The sequence below is a fragment of the Rana temporaria genome, chromosome 4 (assembly GCF_905171775.1).
Source record: "Rana temporaria chromosome 4, aRanTem1.1, whole genome shotgun sequence".
Taxonomy (NCBI): Eukaryota; Metazoa; Chordata; class Amphibia; order Anura; family Ranidae; genus Rana; species Rana temporaria.
In genome coordinates this window covers 122355535-122372180 of record NC_053492.1, presented here as the reverse complement: position 1 = coordinate 122372180, position 16646 = coordinate 122355535, and the positions used below count along the sequence as shown (strand labels likewise).

Here is a 16646-nt window from a genome sequence, read left to right as displayed (position 1 = left end):
TGTACTTCTTATAGATAATAATAGATAATCTTATAGATATCCCTATATCATACACCACTGAGATTGTGCAGGACGTTTCAATCCAGTGCTATTAAATAGTGGCTGTGCCATTCAAATGCAATAAAGAACACAAGCTTTAATGCCATAAAACAGACAAAATTTGACATGATATATCCTGTTCTTCAGAGGAGTTGTATCTGTTTCAGGGATAAGAGCCAAAATATGATACAGGAATGGTAAATTCAAGCAGCTGTTGCCTCTGTTTGGCAATACGAGTAAAGAATCTTCTGCCGGAATCCTGTAAGTGCTCATGGGGGAAATGGCTTTGCCAGGCCTCGTTAACTGTAATACCTCTTATTGCCTTTTATTTAATCTGGATGTGTAAATTGTATTTAAGGATTAATATTGTAAAAAAGGAATAATATATCTGTTTGCTCTGGTCTGGTAATAATAATTTGTATAACATAAAATTGAGAACAATGCATAAAGTTCCTGCTTTTTTCTAGACATGGCATATTTTCATGTAGTCATTTTATAGTACTGAATAATATAATGGAGTGATGTATGCATATAATAATATAGGCTGTCATTGTAAGACTAAGTAGTAATATATAGTAAAAATTACCAAAAAGGAAAACATGGAGAAATTTTATATTTGTTATGCATTCCTGGGCTTATGATCAGCAAAATTAGATTACTGTAGCTAATTTGCCAATATGTGCCATATGTTTGGAGCAATTGATCCCAGGTGATCAATATACATTCAATACTAAGCAGGAAGGGTGACATATGCACTTCAGGAGTTGGCTTCCTTTTTAAGATTTAATGTCAACTGATACTTAGTTGCCCAAGTACTTATTGCACAACAGAAACCCACATATTTTACCTGGGTCAACAGTAATGTCAGAACTTAAAATCAAGGTAAATTCTAAGGCAGCAGTGGGGCAAAAACAAATGGTGTAGGAGAAATGGCAAGTGCAAAATAATACTAAAAGGGGATTTGATACACGTGGTACATGGCATACATACAGGGATAGAATATGAAAGGGGCTATAAAGCAAGACTGAAGGCCAGGGGACAAGCAACGAGTAACAACTGAGAACAATTAGGAAGGGGAATGTTGACTGAGGGAAGGATTTGAGCAAGGTGTAATGACAGTATGATAGCAGGGATAATTGGAATCTGGAATAACAGGACTGGCATCAAATTAATAAAGTAGAGGTGAGATAACTAGGGAAATATGCTGTCCATTGACAGTCAAAATCAAGCAATGCAAGAACTACAATATACAAGGTAAAAAGGCACAAAGCAGACAAAAAGGTGTGACTTAGGAATTGAGGTTGAGGCAATGACCATTAGCCAAAACATTTGTTAGTTTGGGATTAGGAAATGGTTAAAACCCCTGTCAGTTTCCTTTCTTCTTGAATGTACCAAGACTGCCTAGCAAATATACCAAAGGGTAGTATGTAAAAAAAGGCATGCATATGTACATATTTATTATTGTTTTCGTCCGAATGCATTTTCGTGCAAATTTCCGGTATTTTCGTTAATCGTTTTAAACGAAAACGAATAGCAGAATCCGAAATCCGAAAGATCCGACATGAAAAAATGCTTTATTTTCATTGCTACAACAGTTAGATATAGATAGGAGATTCGACATGACGTTATCGAACCTGCGGTTGAATGTGCCTAACCTTAACTGTATTAGTCCAAGATTATTCTTTATAGAGAGGAAAGATTCGACACAGAGAGAAAAGAAACAGTGTTGGGGTAGACCATTTGACATGAATGGGGAAGATTCGACGAAGCAGCGAAAAACATACAAACGTTGAATCTGTCATTGAAGGCTTATGGTGTCTGTCAAAAGTTCTAAGAAGATTGGACAAGCAGCTAAACTGTACGACGCCGCAATTGTACATTTCCGGTCAAATGCTCGGCCCATAGATTATAGAAGAATTTGAATGTTGGTTGACTAGTAATAATAATTTATTCAGCATTAGAATTCTTCAATAGCTTGTAGGCGGAACATTCGACCAGAAATGTACGATTGTGGTTTCATACAGTTTATCTGCTCAGTCGAATCTTCTTAGAACATTCGACAGACACCATAAGCCTTCAATGACAGATTCAACCTTAATTAATTCTGAGTTTTTGGATGAATGCCTTTTTTTAAGGAAACAAAATAAATAAAAACTAATTTCGAGAGTAACTAAATAAATGTATTTTTCAGACGAAAACTAAATTCCGAAGTAAAATATTTTAGTGTGCACATGTCTAATATTTATGTTTTTTGTTTTATGCCTATAAATGATACATGTGTTGTGGTTTGCAATATATCGATTTTTTTTTTTCAAAAGGAATTAGGCATATGATTGGTAGTTTGAAAAACTTTCTGAGAAAAACTAATAAAAAATTATAATATTTGAAAAACAAGCCCTGTCAGTTTTTTTTTTTTTTTTTGCTGTCACTGTAACATTGGGGACATTTTCCTTCACGTCCTGTCCAAGAAATGCAGCAGGACGTTAAAGGACATCACCCAAAGTGAGCTAAATTTCCTTCCTAGACAGCAGTTTTTCTCAAAAATTATTTCCCCTTTAAAATGGTCTTCTTACTTTTTGTTCTGGGAATAGCTTTAAAATTTTGATTTCCTCTTTCTTTCTTTCTCGGTGATAATGATGAGCAGGACCAAGAGGGGCATGGACAGTAAAAAAAACATACTAACCCCAATCAATACAAAATCTAGAGATATATTTTAAATCCCCCAAAAAAAGATAGAGTTCAGAATGCCAAACCTAATTGACAAAGTACTCAAGCAATTATCTGGAGTAAAAAAAGGGAGCTGATACCCAAGTGGTTGCTGAAAGATTAAACACGGGTTGAGAAGGGCAAGACAGGCAGAAAAGACAGCACTGACAGGAATTAGCCACTAATCAAATGGACAGAGAAATTCAGTTCCATATCAAAAATAGGAAAACGGCATAGAAATGATAAGCTTCTAAGCAATAACCCAGAGAGGAACCGACAATATTTTATAAGGGCTTATCTGTCAATAAACATTTTTACTCAACAGAAAGGAAAAACTATCAAACACACATGGATCTCTGTTTATTAAAGTATATTCTGGAACACATAGTAAATATAAATAAATATAGCTTTCAAATTAAACAGTATATACTATGTGGTCTTAATTGGTTCTGGTGCATAATTACTGTTTTCTACTTTCTCATTTCAGAGACATTTACTTATTTGATTGACTTGGCCACCAACAACACACTTTCCTTGTTTCACAGCAAGTATCGCTCCATGGCCCAGGATGTACAAGAGACAGTGAAGGAGCTGTTCACTGACCTGTCCCTGAATATTATGGGAGCGGACATGCCACTGGAGGATGCATTCTCCCGGTTTTTAGATGCGCTTTTCCCTGTGGTTTACAACCACCTTATAAACCCAAGGATAGCATCACTGTCAGATGAGTACTTGGACTGCCTGCGCTTGACACGTCTAGACATTAACCCATTTGGAAACTATTCTAATGAGATGACTACAAGGCTGTCCAAATCACTGTGGACAAGCAGAATGATAAAGCAGGCATTGAACATGGCAGAGCAAGTCATTAACAGTACTGAGCATGCAGGCTTGACACGGGAGTGCACCCACGCACTGGTGAAAATGCAGTATTGTCCCCATTGTCAAGGGCTGACTCTCATCCGACCATGTGTTGGCTACTGTCTCAATGTAATGAGAGGATGTTTGGCCAGCCTGGCAAGTCTGGATGACCCTTGGAGAGGATTCATCAGCTTAGTGGATCACCTTGCTAATCAGATTACAGGGTCAAATGACCTGGAGCAATCCCTTCTAGGGATCAGGGATGTCGTTGATCAGTCCATTCAACATGCAGAGTCACAGGGCTCTTTTCTCTCAAAGATGGTAAGCCATAGCTTTTCTGTTTCCCTGTGTGCATTGTAATTGTTTAGCCCAGTGGTTCTCAACCTCAGTCCTCAAGTTCCCCCAACAGGCAATGGTTCCAGGTTTTTCTTTATCTTGCACAGGTGCTTTTAATCATAGTCAATGGCTTGGTATTTTAGACAGCTATTTTATCTAAGAGAAATTCCCAAAACATGGCCAACCTGTTGGGGATACTTGGTTTAGCCCATCACAGGTTAAAATACAGTTCTATAAAGATGAAGTCAATAGAGACAATAATTAATTCAAAATGCATATTAAAGGTGCAATTATAATTTAATTGTGGTCCATCATTTTTTTTTGCCATTTTGAATAGCATACAGAAAGATTAAAACTAATTTCAGATATATGATGGTGTCTGGGTCCCCTTGACCCCTTACTTTGCCTCATTGACGACATATCCATGCGTGGACTGTTTAGCCTGTGGAAAATGTGCTGTTCTGTTCACTCTTGTGATTTACACATCCAACCACACTGCATGGCAAGGTAGGTGATTTCACTTTTTACTTCATTACTTTAAGAACAGTTTTATGACCTCCCTGCATTGATTCTGCTGTTTGGGCAACACAGAGGCAGATTATATCACTTGAGTTCTCTAGCTTCTTGCAAGTGGGCTCCCAGTTTTAGATTGATTGAAAGCATTGTGGAATGCAGTAAAGCCTTACTTGGCTCACAGCAAAATTGAATCCTGGTGTAAACCAAATGGGCTAATATAGGGACAGATGCTAGCAGTATTTAAAAATACATTTAACTATTTCATTGATAACTAGATTAAATTGTGGCTTTTTGATTTGATCTGGGATTCACTTTTAAATACACAGGGCTATATTCAGGTAGCCCTGCGTAATGTTGTGCGGGCGTAGCGTATGGTATTTACGCTACGCCGCCGCAATTTAGAGAGGCAAGTGCAGTATTCACAATGCACTTGCTCCGTAAGTTGCGGCGGCGTAGCGTAAATCTGGCGAATTCAAATTCTGAAGAGGTGGGCGCCGTTCGTGAAAGAATCCCAGTGCGCATGCTCCAAATTTCGCCACAAACCGTCAATGCTTTAGACGTGAACGTAACTTACGTACAGCCCTATTTGCAACGACTTACGCAAACAACGTAAAAATTTCAAAATTGGGCACGGGAACGACGTCCATATTTAACATTGCGTACGCCTCATATAGCAGGAGTAACCTTACGCCGGAAAAAGCCTAACGCAAACGACTTAAAAAATGCGCCGGGCGTACGTACGTTTGTGAATCGGCGTATCTACCTAATTAGCATATTCCTTGCTTAAATCGACAGAAGCGCCACCTAGCGGCCAGCGTAAAATTGCAACTAAGATACAACGGCGTAAGAGACTTACGCCGGTCGGATATTAGGCAAATCTATGCGTAACTGATTCTAAGAATCAGGCGCATAGATACGACGCCGCAACTCAGAGATACCTCAAAACAAGATACGACGGCTTCTGGGTTAGATCCGACAGGTGAACGTCTTTGTACGCCTTCGGATCTAAGATGCAATTCTTCCGCGTCCGCTGGGTGGCGTTCACGTCGTTTTCCGCGTCGGGTATGCAAATTAGCTATTTCCGACGATCCACGAACGTACGAGCGGCCGTCGCATTTTTGTACGTCGTCTGTAGTCGGCTTTTTCCGGCGTATAGTTAAACCTGCTATTTCGTTGCGTATAGTTAGACTTGCCATTTTAAGTATGGCCGTCGTTCCCGCGTTTAATTTGAATTTTTTTTTTGCGTAAGTCGTCCGTGAATCGGAATGTACGTAAGTCACGTCTATGTTAAAGAAAATGGCGTCCTTGCGACGTCATTTAGCGCAATGCACAGCGGGAAATTTAGGGACGGCGCATGTGCTGTTCATTCGGCGTGGGGACGCGCTTCATTTAAATGAAACACGCCCCCTAATCGCCAATTTGAATTCCGCGCCGTTACGCCGCTTGAGATACACTACGCCGCCGTAACTTACGGCGCAAATTCTTTGGGGATTCGAACCGGCCTAATGTAAGTTACAGCAGTGTAGCGTATCTCACATACGCTGCGCCGATCTATTTGTATGTGAATCTACCCCAATATGTATAACCAGAGGAATGGCTACATTGATGCTTTGAGGGCACTGAAGGATGTCTTTTGTTTCTCAATCATCAGTGCCATTTTTATTATATTTGCTTAGTCCTACTCATTAGTAGTTCTGTGTGGTAACAGCCTTTCACTTTTGTTAGAAAGTGTTGCCTGTTTCGGAAACAAGAGTACAAAGGCTGCTATAATATTTTCTTTTATAGAAAGTCATTCTCTGTTGAGAAATGCCTCTGTGGTACTCGTCACACTCTGTCTGTTACAGCAAATACATTTCCCATAGTCCATAGTTGAGCTGACCTCAGCAACCGTTAAAGCTTCTCTGAAGGCTGAACCGGGCTGTTGGTGCCAATGCTTGACTCATTTCCCAAACCTTGAAACATCTGCTGGCCTCCGTTCTGAACTACGTAATTATTTTCCCTACTGGTTTCCTGGCGTCTGAGGGGGATACCGGCCTTCATCAGCCCTGAACATGATGATATGGACACGTATCTGACTATTATAAGCAACAAGAGATTGTAGCAATACGTTTATATGGATCATACATGTTGGACAGCATCCTTGAGATTGATCATGCTTGTCTGTGGGACATACTGTACATGTCTCCAAGATTAGCAGTGTGTTAATTACGTCAACAGAAGGGTGGTAAAGTCAATGAGCAACAGGCTAGGGAAGGTCTGAATGAGGAGAAGCCAGCTGACTGTCAGTCTTGTTAGTTACGATCTGAAAAAACTGAGCTGTAATTAAACTGTACATTTTATCAAAACCCAAGTTCATTTTTGCAAGCTGATACACATTAACAGCTGTAGTTTTCTCTACCTGTTTATTCACACGACCTTGACATGGCTTTTCATTTTGTAGTCAAAAGTGAAATAACATTGCTATTGCTGACATCTTGCTTAAAATGCTAGTTGCCTGTCTGTCATCCTGATCCTCTGGCATCAATACTTTCTGAGTCACTGTCCCGGAAATATGATGTTGTATAGAGATCAGGATATCTGACACACACTGCATAGAAGGTTTAGAAGTATCTATTATTAACCACTAGCCGACCAGCCACCTTCATTATACGGCGGCAGGTCGGCTCTCCTGGGCGAGAGCCCGTAGCTATACGTCCTATCGTATAGCCGCCACTAGGGGGCGCGTGCGCGCCGCCGGAGGCGCGCGCGCGCGCTCCCCGCTCGCCCCCGACTCCCGTGCGTGTGCCCGGCGGGCGCGATCGCCGCCGGGCACACGCGATCGCTCGGTACAGAGCGGGGAACGGGAGCTGTGTGTGTAAACACACAGCTCTCGTTCCTGTCAGCAGGGGAAATGCTGATTTTCTGTTCATACAATGTATGAACAGAAAATCAGTGTTTCCCCTAGTGAGGCCACCCCCCCCCCCACAGTAAGAACACACCCAGGCATACTTAACCCCTTCCCCGCCCCCTAGTGTTAACCCCTTCACTGCCAGTGGCATTTTTATAGTAATCTAATGCATTTTTATAGCACTGATCGCTATAAAAATGCCAATGGTCCCAAAAATGTGTCAAAAATGTCCGAAGTGTCCGCCATAATGTCGCAATACCGAAAAAAAAATCGCTGATCGCCGCCATTACTAGTAAAAAAAATATTAATAAAAATGCCATAAAAATACCCCCTATTTTGTAAACGCTATAACTTTTGCGCAAACCAATCAATAAACGCTTATTGCGATTTTTTTTACGAAAAATATGTAGAAGAATACGTATCGGCCTAAACTGAGGGAAAAAAAAGTTTTTTTATATATTTTTGGGGGATATTTATTATAGCAAAAAGTAAAAAATATTAATTTTTTTTTAAATTGTCGCTCTATTTTTGTTTATAGCGCAAAAAATAAAAACCGCAGAGGTGATCAAATACCACCAAAAGAAAGCTCTATTTGTGGGAAAAAAAGGACGCCAATTTTGTTTGGGAGCCACGTCGCACGACCGCGCAATTGTCAGTTAAAGCGGCGCAGTCCCGAATCGCAAAAAGTCCTCTGGTCTTTGGGCAGCAATATGTTCCGGGGGTTAAGTAGTTAAGGATTACATAATATAGTAATGATCGGGGCTGGTGCAATGATTTTGACACACTAGAAACCTAATTTTGCCGCCCCTGGCTCTGCCCCTCACTCCACCCATTTTGCCTTTTGATTTTTGCAGCGCCTTTCTATCTATCTCTTCAGCCATGGTCCACAGGCCCGCACATACGGCTCTTAGCCCTGACCTGAAGACAAATAGCAGTGGCACCGGCCCGCTTCCTCATGCCAGCCAGGGGTCCACAGGTATATGGACAGGCTGGGGTAGTATATGGATAGGTTATTGTAGTATATAAACAGTATAGGGTAGTAAATGGACAGGCTAGGGTAGCATATGGACAGGCTAGGGTAGTATATAGACAGGCCAGGGTAGTATATGGACAGGCCAGGGTAGTATATGGACAGGCTAGGGTAGTACATGGACAGGCTAGGGTAGTATATAGACAGGCTAGGGTAGTATATAGACAGGCTAGGGTAGTATATAGACAGGCTAGGGTAGTATATAGACAGGCTAGGGTAGTATATGGACAGTCTAGGGTAGTATATGGACAGTCTAAGGTAGTATATGGACAGGCTAGGGTAGTATATGGACAGTCTAAGGTAGTATATGGACAGGCTAGGGTAGTATATGGATAGTCTAGGGTAGTAAATAGACAATCTATGGTAGTATATAGACAGGCTAGGGAAGCATATGAACAGGCTAGGGTAGTATATAGACAGGCTAGGTTAGCATATGGACAGGCTAGGGTGCTATATGGACAGCCTATGGTAGTAGATAGACAGGTTAGGGTAGTATATGGACAAGCTAGTGTAGTATATGGACAGGGTAGTATATAGACAGGCTAGGGTAATATATGGACAGGCTAGGGTAGTATGTGAACAGGCTAGGGTAGTATATAGACAGGCTAGGGTAGTAAATGGACAGGCTAGGTTAGCATATAGACAGGCTAGGGTAGCAAACAAACACATTGCAAACATTAAAAAAGGCCTGACCAACCATAGAGTTTCTAAACATTATTTCTCTTATCGTCCATGGACGGACACAGCTCCTTAAATCTTGACAAGTGGGTTATGTTCCCTGTTTACAGGAGAGGACTAGGCAGAAACATGTTAAATAGTTAAATACATGTTACATTAACAGAGTTGAACAGCCCCGCCCAGGGGGCGGTCCCTCCAGACATAACCCTCCTCACTGCAGCTTGCAGCCTCAGTTTCGTTCTGCTTAGCAAAGGAGAAGGACGTATGGCTCCCTTTGGGCCCAGCGCCCTGAGGAGAAAATTTGTTTATTTTACTTAACTTTTTCTTGAAGAATCTTCTTTCAACTGTTGGCTGAGGAGACAGGCTGGATATTATAGATCCTTGTAGTCTACTCAGTCCGACCAGCAAGCGTGGGCACACCTATGCAAAGAGGCTTGGTCTGCCACGCCATACCCCATGACTCCTGGGGGGGCCAGTGAGCTTTGCTCCGAGGTCCACATATGACTGAGCTGTGGTGTTGTCTCACTCACAGTGGACCGGGCCGACAGCTACCTCCATTGCGGTTGTAGTTCTGTCAGGAATGCGTCAGCGAGTCCTCGCTTGGACGGGTAAGTACAGTCCCTCCTGCTTCGGTGGGTTGGTACGGCTGGGCATTCCTGGGGTTCGGGGGTCCCTTCTCCCTTCCCTGCTCCTTTCCCTTGCTGCATTGCCGCTGTCAGGGGGGAGGGGGCCTTCCTGAGGGGACTGTTATCTGGCCTGTGTTTTTTCTTTTTTGTATTGGGCTTTCCTGTGAGGTAAAAAGCCCTGTGATGAGCACAGATGTTTATGATTATACTTCAGCAGACGCTGACTGATTGGTGACACCTGTAATGGTTTTGCTTTTTATGCTGTATCTGTGTCTTATCCTTAAATAAAACAGCCCCAGGAGGCTTTTCCTGTTTAAACACAGGTCCCTGCAGAAGTTACCTCACGGTTCTTTTCCTCACAGGCAGCGCTGGGCAGTCTCCTCCTGAGGGAGTCCCCTGGTTACTCCTGGTCAGCGCAGCAAGTGGGTGAGAGGCCCTGAATAGGGCTCTAGGAGCTTTTGTCTATTTGTATGGACAGGTGTGCATATTATATACACACTATATGTAAATATTGGAGTCAGTATCTGGGTCCTTCCCCACATGCTGGTGGTGGCAGCAGGTGTTAGCACCTGGGATTCCCACAGAGTTTTTATTGTTAGTCCTGGACACAGTTTGTGCCAGGGTGGGGGTGGACTGCGGGCGGGCGGTAAAAGAGTGCCCCCTTCCCCGTTATCCCCTGGGGAATGCTCTGTTATGGAGCCATGGACTAGGTACCTAGTTAAAAAAAAAAAAAAAAAAAAAGGCAGAATAAGGCATTTATGGGTGCGCTTTTTACTGCTGCAAGGGACTCTCCTAAGCTGCATAGTGCAGCTGGGTTTCCGCCGAGGGCTCGGTCTTTTTTGGATCACACAAATCAGACCGCTGTGTAGGTTTTTTCCTTCTGTGCCCTTCTTTGATAATTTCTGAGATGCGGAGTGAGAAAAGCCACTGAGGGCTTTTGTAGTCCCTCACCGCCGGGCAGGAGCTCCTGCTTGTATGGATCTGACTGATAGAAGATCCGAAGTACTGACCCGTTCCATGTTTACCATGCTGGGGTCTGGCTTGCGGCCTATTGTGGCCACTACACTGGGGTCTCAGTGGTCGCTGGCGCTATTTTTTGGGAGGTTTTTCAATTACATTGAAAACTCCCATTGGCGCCCATTTTATCGTAGCCACGCTATGGCGCAGCTTACATTGTGCTGGCCATTTTCCTGTGGCCGCGTTCTGAACGCTCGGCGGCCATCTTGGAGTAGTCCTGACCCCTAGTGCTGTATACAACTCACAGAGTGAGCATTTTGCACCAGACAGTGGAGGAGCACCGACTCTCTCCTGAGGTTATTAGCCTAGCGGACCAGCTGGTCCAGGGCATCATATAGGTCTGTGATGCTTCATTGAATGCTGCGCCCTTGTTATCCAGGGCGTCTGTTTCAGAATGGTTTTATGCACACGGTGGTGTAGTGCTTAACTCCATTACTTGGCAGCAAAAGAATCATTGGTTCGAATCCGCACACTGACGCCAATCTGCACACTGACGCCAATCTGCCTGGAGCTTGCATTGTCGCTCCCTGTGTCTGCGTGGGTTTCCTCCGGGTACTCCGGTTTCCTCCAAAGACATGTGTGCATACACCTACATAATATACATACACACTATGTGTGTGTATTATTTAGGGGCAACCCTCCCAGGCCGTCAAAGGCCCAGCTGGGGGACTAATCTGTCCCTGGGTGCATAAGCCGATCACGCCGGCACCCAAATCCTGACAATGTATGTAGCCTTCCCTCCCTGTCTCTAGGTGGGAGGGGCGGCTTGCAGGTTCACAATTCAGTGAAACCTCCCTGCTCTCCGACTAGTGGGTCTGCGAGGTGGTCTCTTCGGAGTACTAGATAGGGTTTCCTCCTATCCACAGAACAAAGTTCTGTCCTTGTGTCTTCCCCTCCCGGCCCGTCGGTCTGCCTTGGGCAGTGTGGGATTTGCTAAGCTGCAAGGTAATTTTACCTTTCCTGCAGGACGAGAGTTTTGGGGGTTTTCTATGGGCCTCAGGCCCTAAATACCTTTGTGAACGTCGGGTAGTTCCGCATGGAATCCATTTGTTCGGGCTGCGCTTCATCCGGGGGATGTCATGACGTCCTCGGACATCAGGGACGCATACATGCATGTCCCGTTTTGCACATGTCAGTGTTTTTTTCTGTGCTTCGTGATGAGAGAAGGGTCTCTGTCAGCCTGTGGCCCTCCCTTTTGATCTGGCGTCAGCACCATGGGTTTTCAGCTAGGAGCTCGCACTTATTTGAATTTTGTTGGGACAGCGAGGCTTTGCCTCATTGGCTACTTTGACGACTTTCTTCTGAGAGCAGCTTCTGTCTCCGACCTAGTGGATGGGTTATTCCCATTCAGACCCTCCGAAGATTCGGGTGGATGTTAAATGTTTAGGCCAGAAAGTGTAGCTCAGTGGCAGCAAGCCTGCCCTCCATGTGTGCGACCCAGGGTTCAAATTATGGGCATGCTAGGTTCCAACTCAGCGTTGGAGTATCTAGTGTTGATCCAGACTCCTCAGTGGCAAAGGTCCTTCTTCCCCTGGAGAAATTGCAGACTCTTCAGTCTGCAGAGAAGGTATTGGCATCACGCAATCGGTCTTCTCTCCGGGCGCCTGCTGGTTCGGGGTCTGTGGGTAGCCTCCTTCAAGGTGGTACTGTATGCCCAGTTCCACACCCTGGTTTTCCAGTGGAACTACTGTCCAGGTGGTAAAAATCTCTTGTCTCTGAAATCATTAGATTCCTGTGCGCCACCTAGTCAGAGTCTCTCTGAGTTGGTGACAGAGATTCCCGACTCTTCGGTCCGGGAAGTTGTTCCTTCCTTCCAGTGGTCGGTGTTTACGACGGATGCCAGCTCACGAGTTGTGAACCTGGAGGTTCACAAAACTGGGGGGTCCAGTCAGCCCTGAGTCGCTGGACTTGCGTGGACCTATGACCACACCTCCTTGAATGTGTCTGGTCTCGGTAGCTACCCAGGGTCGGGCCTGGCTAGTGCCTGGTGGGAGACCGCCTGGGAATACCAGGTGCTGTCTACTGTTCATTGTCCTACTATTTTAGGCGATCAGGCTATGCTTCTCCTTGTGGTCGACCGATCTGGTTTCAGCCGGACAACGCCACGGCCGTGGCTTCAGTCTACCATCAGGTATGCCGGCAGGCGGACTACTGGAGTCGCCAGATGCTGGACCAGGGCGACTGGTCTTTGTGCTTGGGGTGTTTCGGCTCCCTTACAGGAGGTGAGCCTCACATGGCATGGATCTCCTGGCAGCTTGTCTCCGCCGCAAGGGTGTCAGTTAGTGGCCAGGTCTAGTGATCTTGTACAGACGCGTCAGTCGCGCTGGTGGCCCTGTGTTGTCTGTATCGGTGATTTTTTGCCATTCCTCCATGGTAGTTGCTTCCTCGGCCGCTCCACAGAGTGGATGCTGAGGAGATCCCGATGATTCTAAAAGCCCCAGATTAATCTCGGCGTCCTTGGTACGCTGATATCGGGCGCCTGGTACAGGAGGTTCCTGTCTCAAGGTCCCATACTTCCTCCTGTTGTACAGTCACTGACTTGCTTATCATGGTTATTGGAAGCCAGACTTTAGGTGACCAGGGTCTGTCTGACTCGGTCATCTCAACAGGGCACCGTAGTCTTCTTCCGGAGGATCTACCGTCGCACCTCTCTTGGTGCGAAGGGATGGAGTGACGTCCACGGGCGTACTCTCGGTGTCCAGGGTCCTGCTGTTTTTAAAGCTTGAATTGGATCTAAAAATTGCTTAAAGCACCGTTTGGGGGCAGATTTCAGCCTTGGCTGTGTTCTTTTAGTGGCCTTTTTGCGGCCCGTTCCCTGGTGGGTCCCCTTTTTTTGTGTGCAAGGGGTTTGTCATATACTTTCCCCTCTTGGCCCATCTCTTCCCCCATGCGTTTTGACTCTGGTGCTCTCGGTTCTTCAGGAACCTTCCTTTTGGAAACATCAGAGAGATTTTCTCTTGACACTATCTCAGAAGGTGGCCCCTTTAGTGGCCTTTACCTCTGTTAGAGGGGTTTCTGAGTTGGCGGTTTTCTCTTTAATTCGCCATGCTTGATCCCCCATAAGGATTAGGTGATGGTGCGCCCGCGACCTTCCCTTCTTCCGAAGGAGGTTTTGGCCTTTCATACTTTAGGCGTGGTACGTGCTTTGCGGGTATACCAGCCTACTACGGCTCCATTTCGGAGCTTCTGACTCTCTTTTGTGTCGGTGTCTGGTCCACAAAAGGGCCTGGCGGTCTCGTCGACCACCATTTCTCGGTGGATCGGGCAGGCCGTCATACAGGCCTATGCTCCTAAGGGCGGGCCCCCCTTTCCGGTCACGGCACTTTCGACCAGGGCAATTGGTGCTTCCTGGGTTTTTTGTTTTTTTCCGACATCATGCGTCGGTCTCACAGGTGTGCGAGGCGGCGATTTGCTCGTCCGTTCACGCTTTTTCCAGAATTTACATGGTTGCTGTGAGTGCATCTTATGATGTTTTTTTCAGCCGCTAGTTTTTGCCGGCGGCTGTTTAAAGTTGCACCTCCTCCGTTGAGGAGTTCTGCTTGTTTTGGGGTGAAGTTAAAATTGTTTTTACTGATATATTTCCCACCCCTCGTTTTTTGACACTGCTTGGGGACGTCCCACTTGTCAAGATTTAAGGAGCTGTGTCCGTCCATGGACGATAAGAGAAAATAGGATTTTTTGTACTCACCGTAAAATCCTTTTCTCTGAAGTCCATGGACGGACACAGCTCCCACCCCTCCTTTTTAGGTTTGTACTGCTTGTTACGAACTGAGGCTGCAAGCTGCAGTGAGGAGGGTTATGTCTGGAGGGACCGCCCCCTGGGCGGGGCTGTTCAACTCTGTTAATGTAACATGTATTTAACTATTTAACATGTTTCTGCCTAGTCCTCTCCTGTAAACAGGGAACATAACCCACTTGTCAAGATTTAAGGAGCTGTGTCCGTCCATGGACTTCAGAGAAAAGGATTTTACGGTGAGTACAAAAAATCCTATTTTTTTACGGCATCATAATAGAGACCCTAAGGGCACACTTTTTTTCGATCATAGATAAATATGTGCCCCTATGGAGAGGCAGTTCTAATATAAGGGGGTTTCAAGATGAGAAAAGTTTTGGATCTACGAGTTTAGCTCCTACTCCCCATATGGAATGAATGTGAAGTGGGACATCACCACCTTTATTAATGCAGCATGAGTCTCCTTGATACACAACTTTATGGTGGAGATACGGTTTAGTATGCACACTAGATACTCATATCTGCATAACATTCTTCTCCCTTTTTCAGGGATAGAGGTTGTATATATTTTAGTTAAAATTGAGTGATTCACATAGAAAATATATGGTCTATAATTGTATTTATGGATAATTCTTCTTTAATTACATTTATGTTCATTTAAATATCTTTTTGTGGGGGACCAGATTTTGCTTTATATTGACTAAATAGTCTATATATGTCGTCCATAGCGATACAAATTTCTCTGTGAGATGAATATATTGAAGTTTTTATAGATGTCCTAGTTAGGCCATATAATATTGTATTTTGAGCTTTGTTTAGTATTTGTATAAACTAATTAAGTAGGTACTGTGGGGGTAATCCACAAAAGGGATACGCTGGCGTATCTACTGATACGCCATCGTATCCCTGTTTCTATCTATGGAACTGATCCACAGAATCAGTTTCACATAGATAGGCAGAAGATCCGACATGTGTAAGGGACTTACACTGTCGGATCTTAGGATGCAGTACCGCATCCGCCGCTACGGGCATTTCTCGTCGAAATGCCGCTTCGGGTATGCAAATTAGCACTTACGGAGATCCACAAAGCTTTTAAGCTTCGTTTTTTCTCCGTAAGTATTAGTTTGGGCCTAAACTGTTTACATCTTGTAAAAGTAGACCCTTCTATCCCGCGTCGCTGTCTTTTTTTTTTTATTTTCCCGCCGCAACTCGTTTTTTTTTTTTACGCCCGTCGCGATTCTCAAAACCCGGCGCAACGTAAAACCGCGCAAAGCACGTTGGAAAAATTACGTCGGGAGCATGCGCAGTACGTCCGGCGCGGGAGCGCGCCTAATTTAAATGGGACTCACCCCATTAAATTAGGAACGCCTTGCGCCGGACGGATTTAAGTTACACCGCTCAAAATTTCTAGGTAAGTGCTTTGTGGATCGGGCACTTAGGTAGAGATTTTGCGGCGGTGTAACTTAAATGTCAAAAGTTACGTTGCGCCGGGTTTTTGAAGATTAGGCCCTGTATCTTTAATGAGTGATGTGGTGCAGAGTTAATGTAGTATTTTTATAGTATTTTTATACATTCATTTTATGTATGTACGAGTATTCTTATATTCCAAAATTCTCCTTATAGTTAGTTATGTCCCTACGAAAGTTTATATGTTACGATTACGAGAATTGCCTGTCGTCATGAATCCATGACGTATGCACAGTTCCAAAAGTCCATACCAAAATGAGGTTTGAGACACAAGCCTGAGGCTGTCTTTGAGGCGAGGTGTGGCTGGTCACTTTTAAGAGTCATTATCCAGGGGACACATGCGCAGCTCCCCTCATAGGAACAAGGCTTGAGACGTACACTGGTGCGAATAGATAACAGCAAAGTATTATCTGGGTATTTGTTTTATGAGTTTTTATTGGATAAATTCTTTATATATATGCAATGACCAGTTTGGACCCTGATCCCAGATGATGTCTAAGTAGACGAAGAGCGTTGGGTCGAATCCTATCCAGGCCATTGCGTGCTACATGTCTTTATTTGGACTTTCACAGTCATATACTATTTTCCATTTCTATATGTACTTTGTACTTTATAGAGAATGTAATAAATACTCATTAATGGTTCGTATTTTGATTATGCATATTTTGATCTATATGGTTCACTTATATTGAATCACTTTCAAATAGCGCAGCACTTGTACTATATTTATTTTTGCGCTATGGTTCGTCA

General features: G+C 44.2%; 1 protein-coding gene across 2 annotated transcripts in view; it reads left to right on the top strand.

Moving 5' to 3' along the window:
* Positions 1 to 16646, top strand: part of LOC120936548 (glypican-5-like) — a 349040-nt gene that overhangs the window by 92412 nt on the left and 239982 nt on the right. For both annotated transcript variants that reach the window (XM_040348994.1, XM_040348995.1), the window contains exon 3: positions 3233 to 3927. In XM_040348994.1, coding sequence (XP_040204928.1) covers positions 3233 to 3927 — 695 coding nt within the window. The remainder of the gene's footprint in view (positions 1 to 3232; positions 3928 to 16646) is intronic.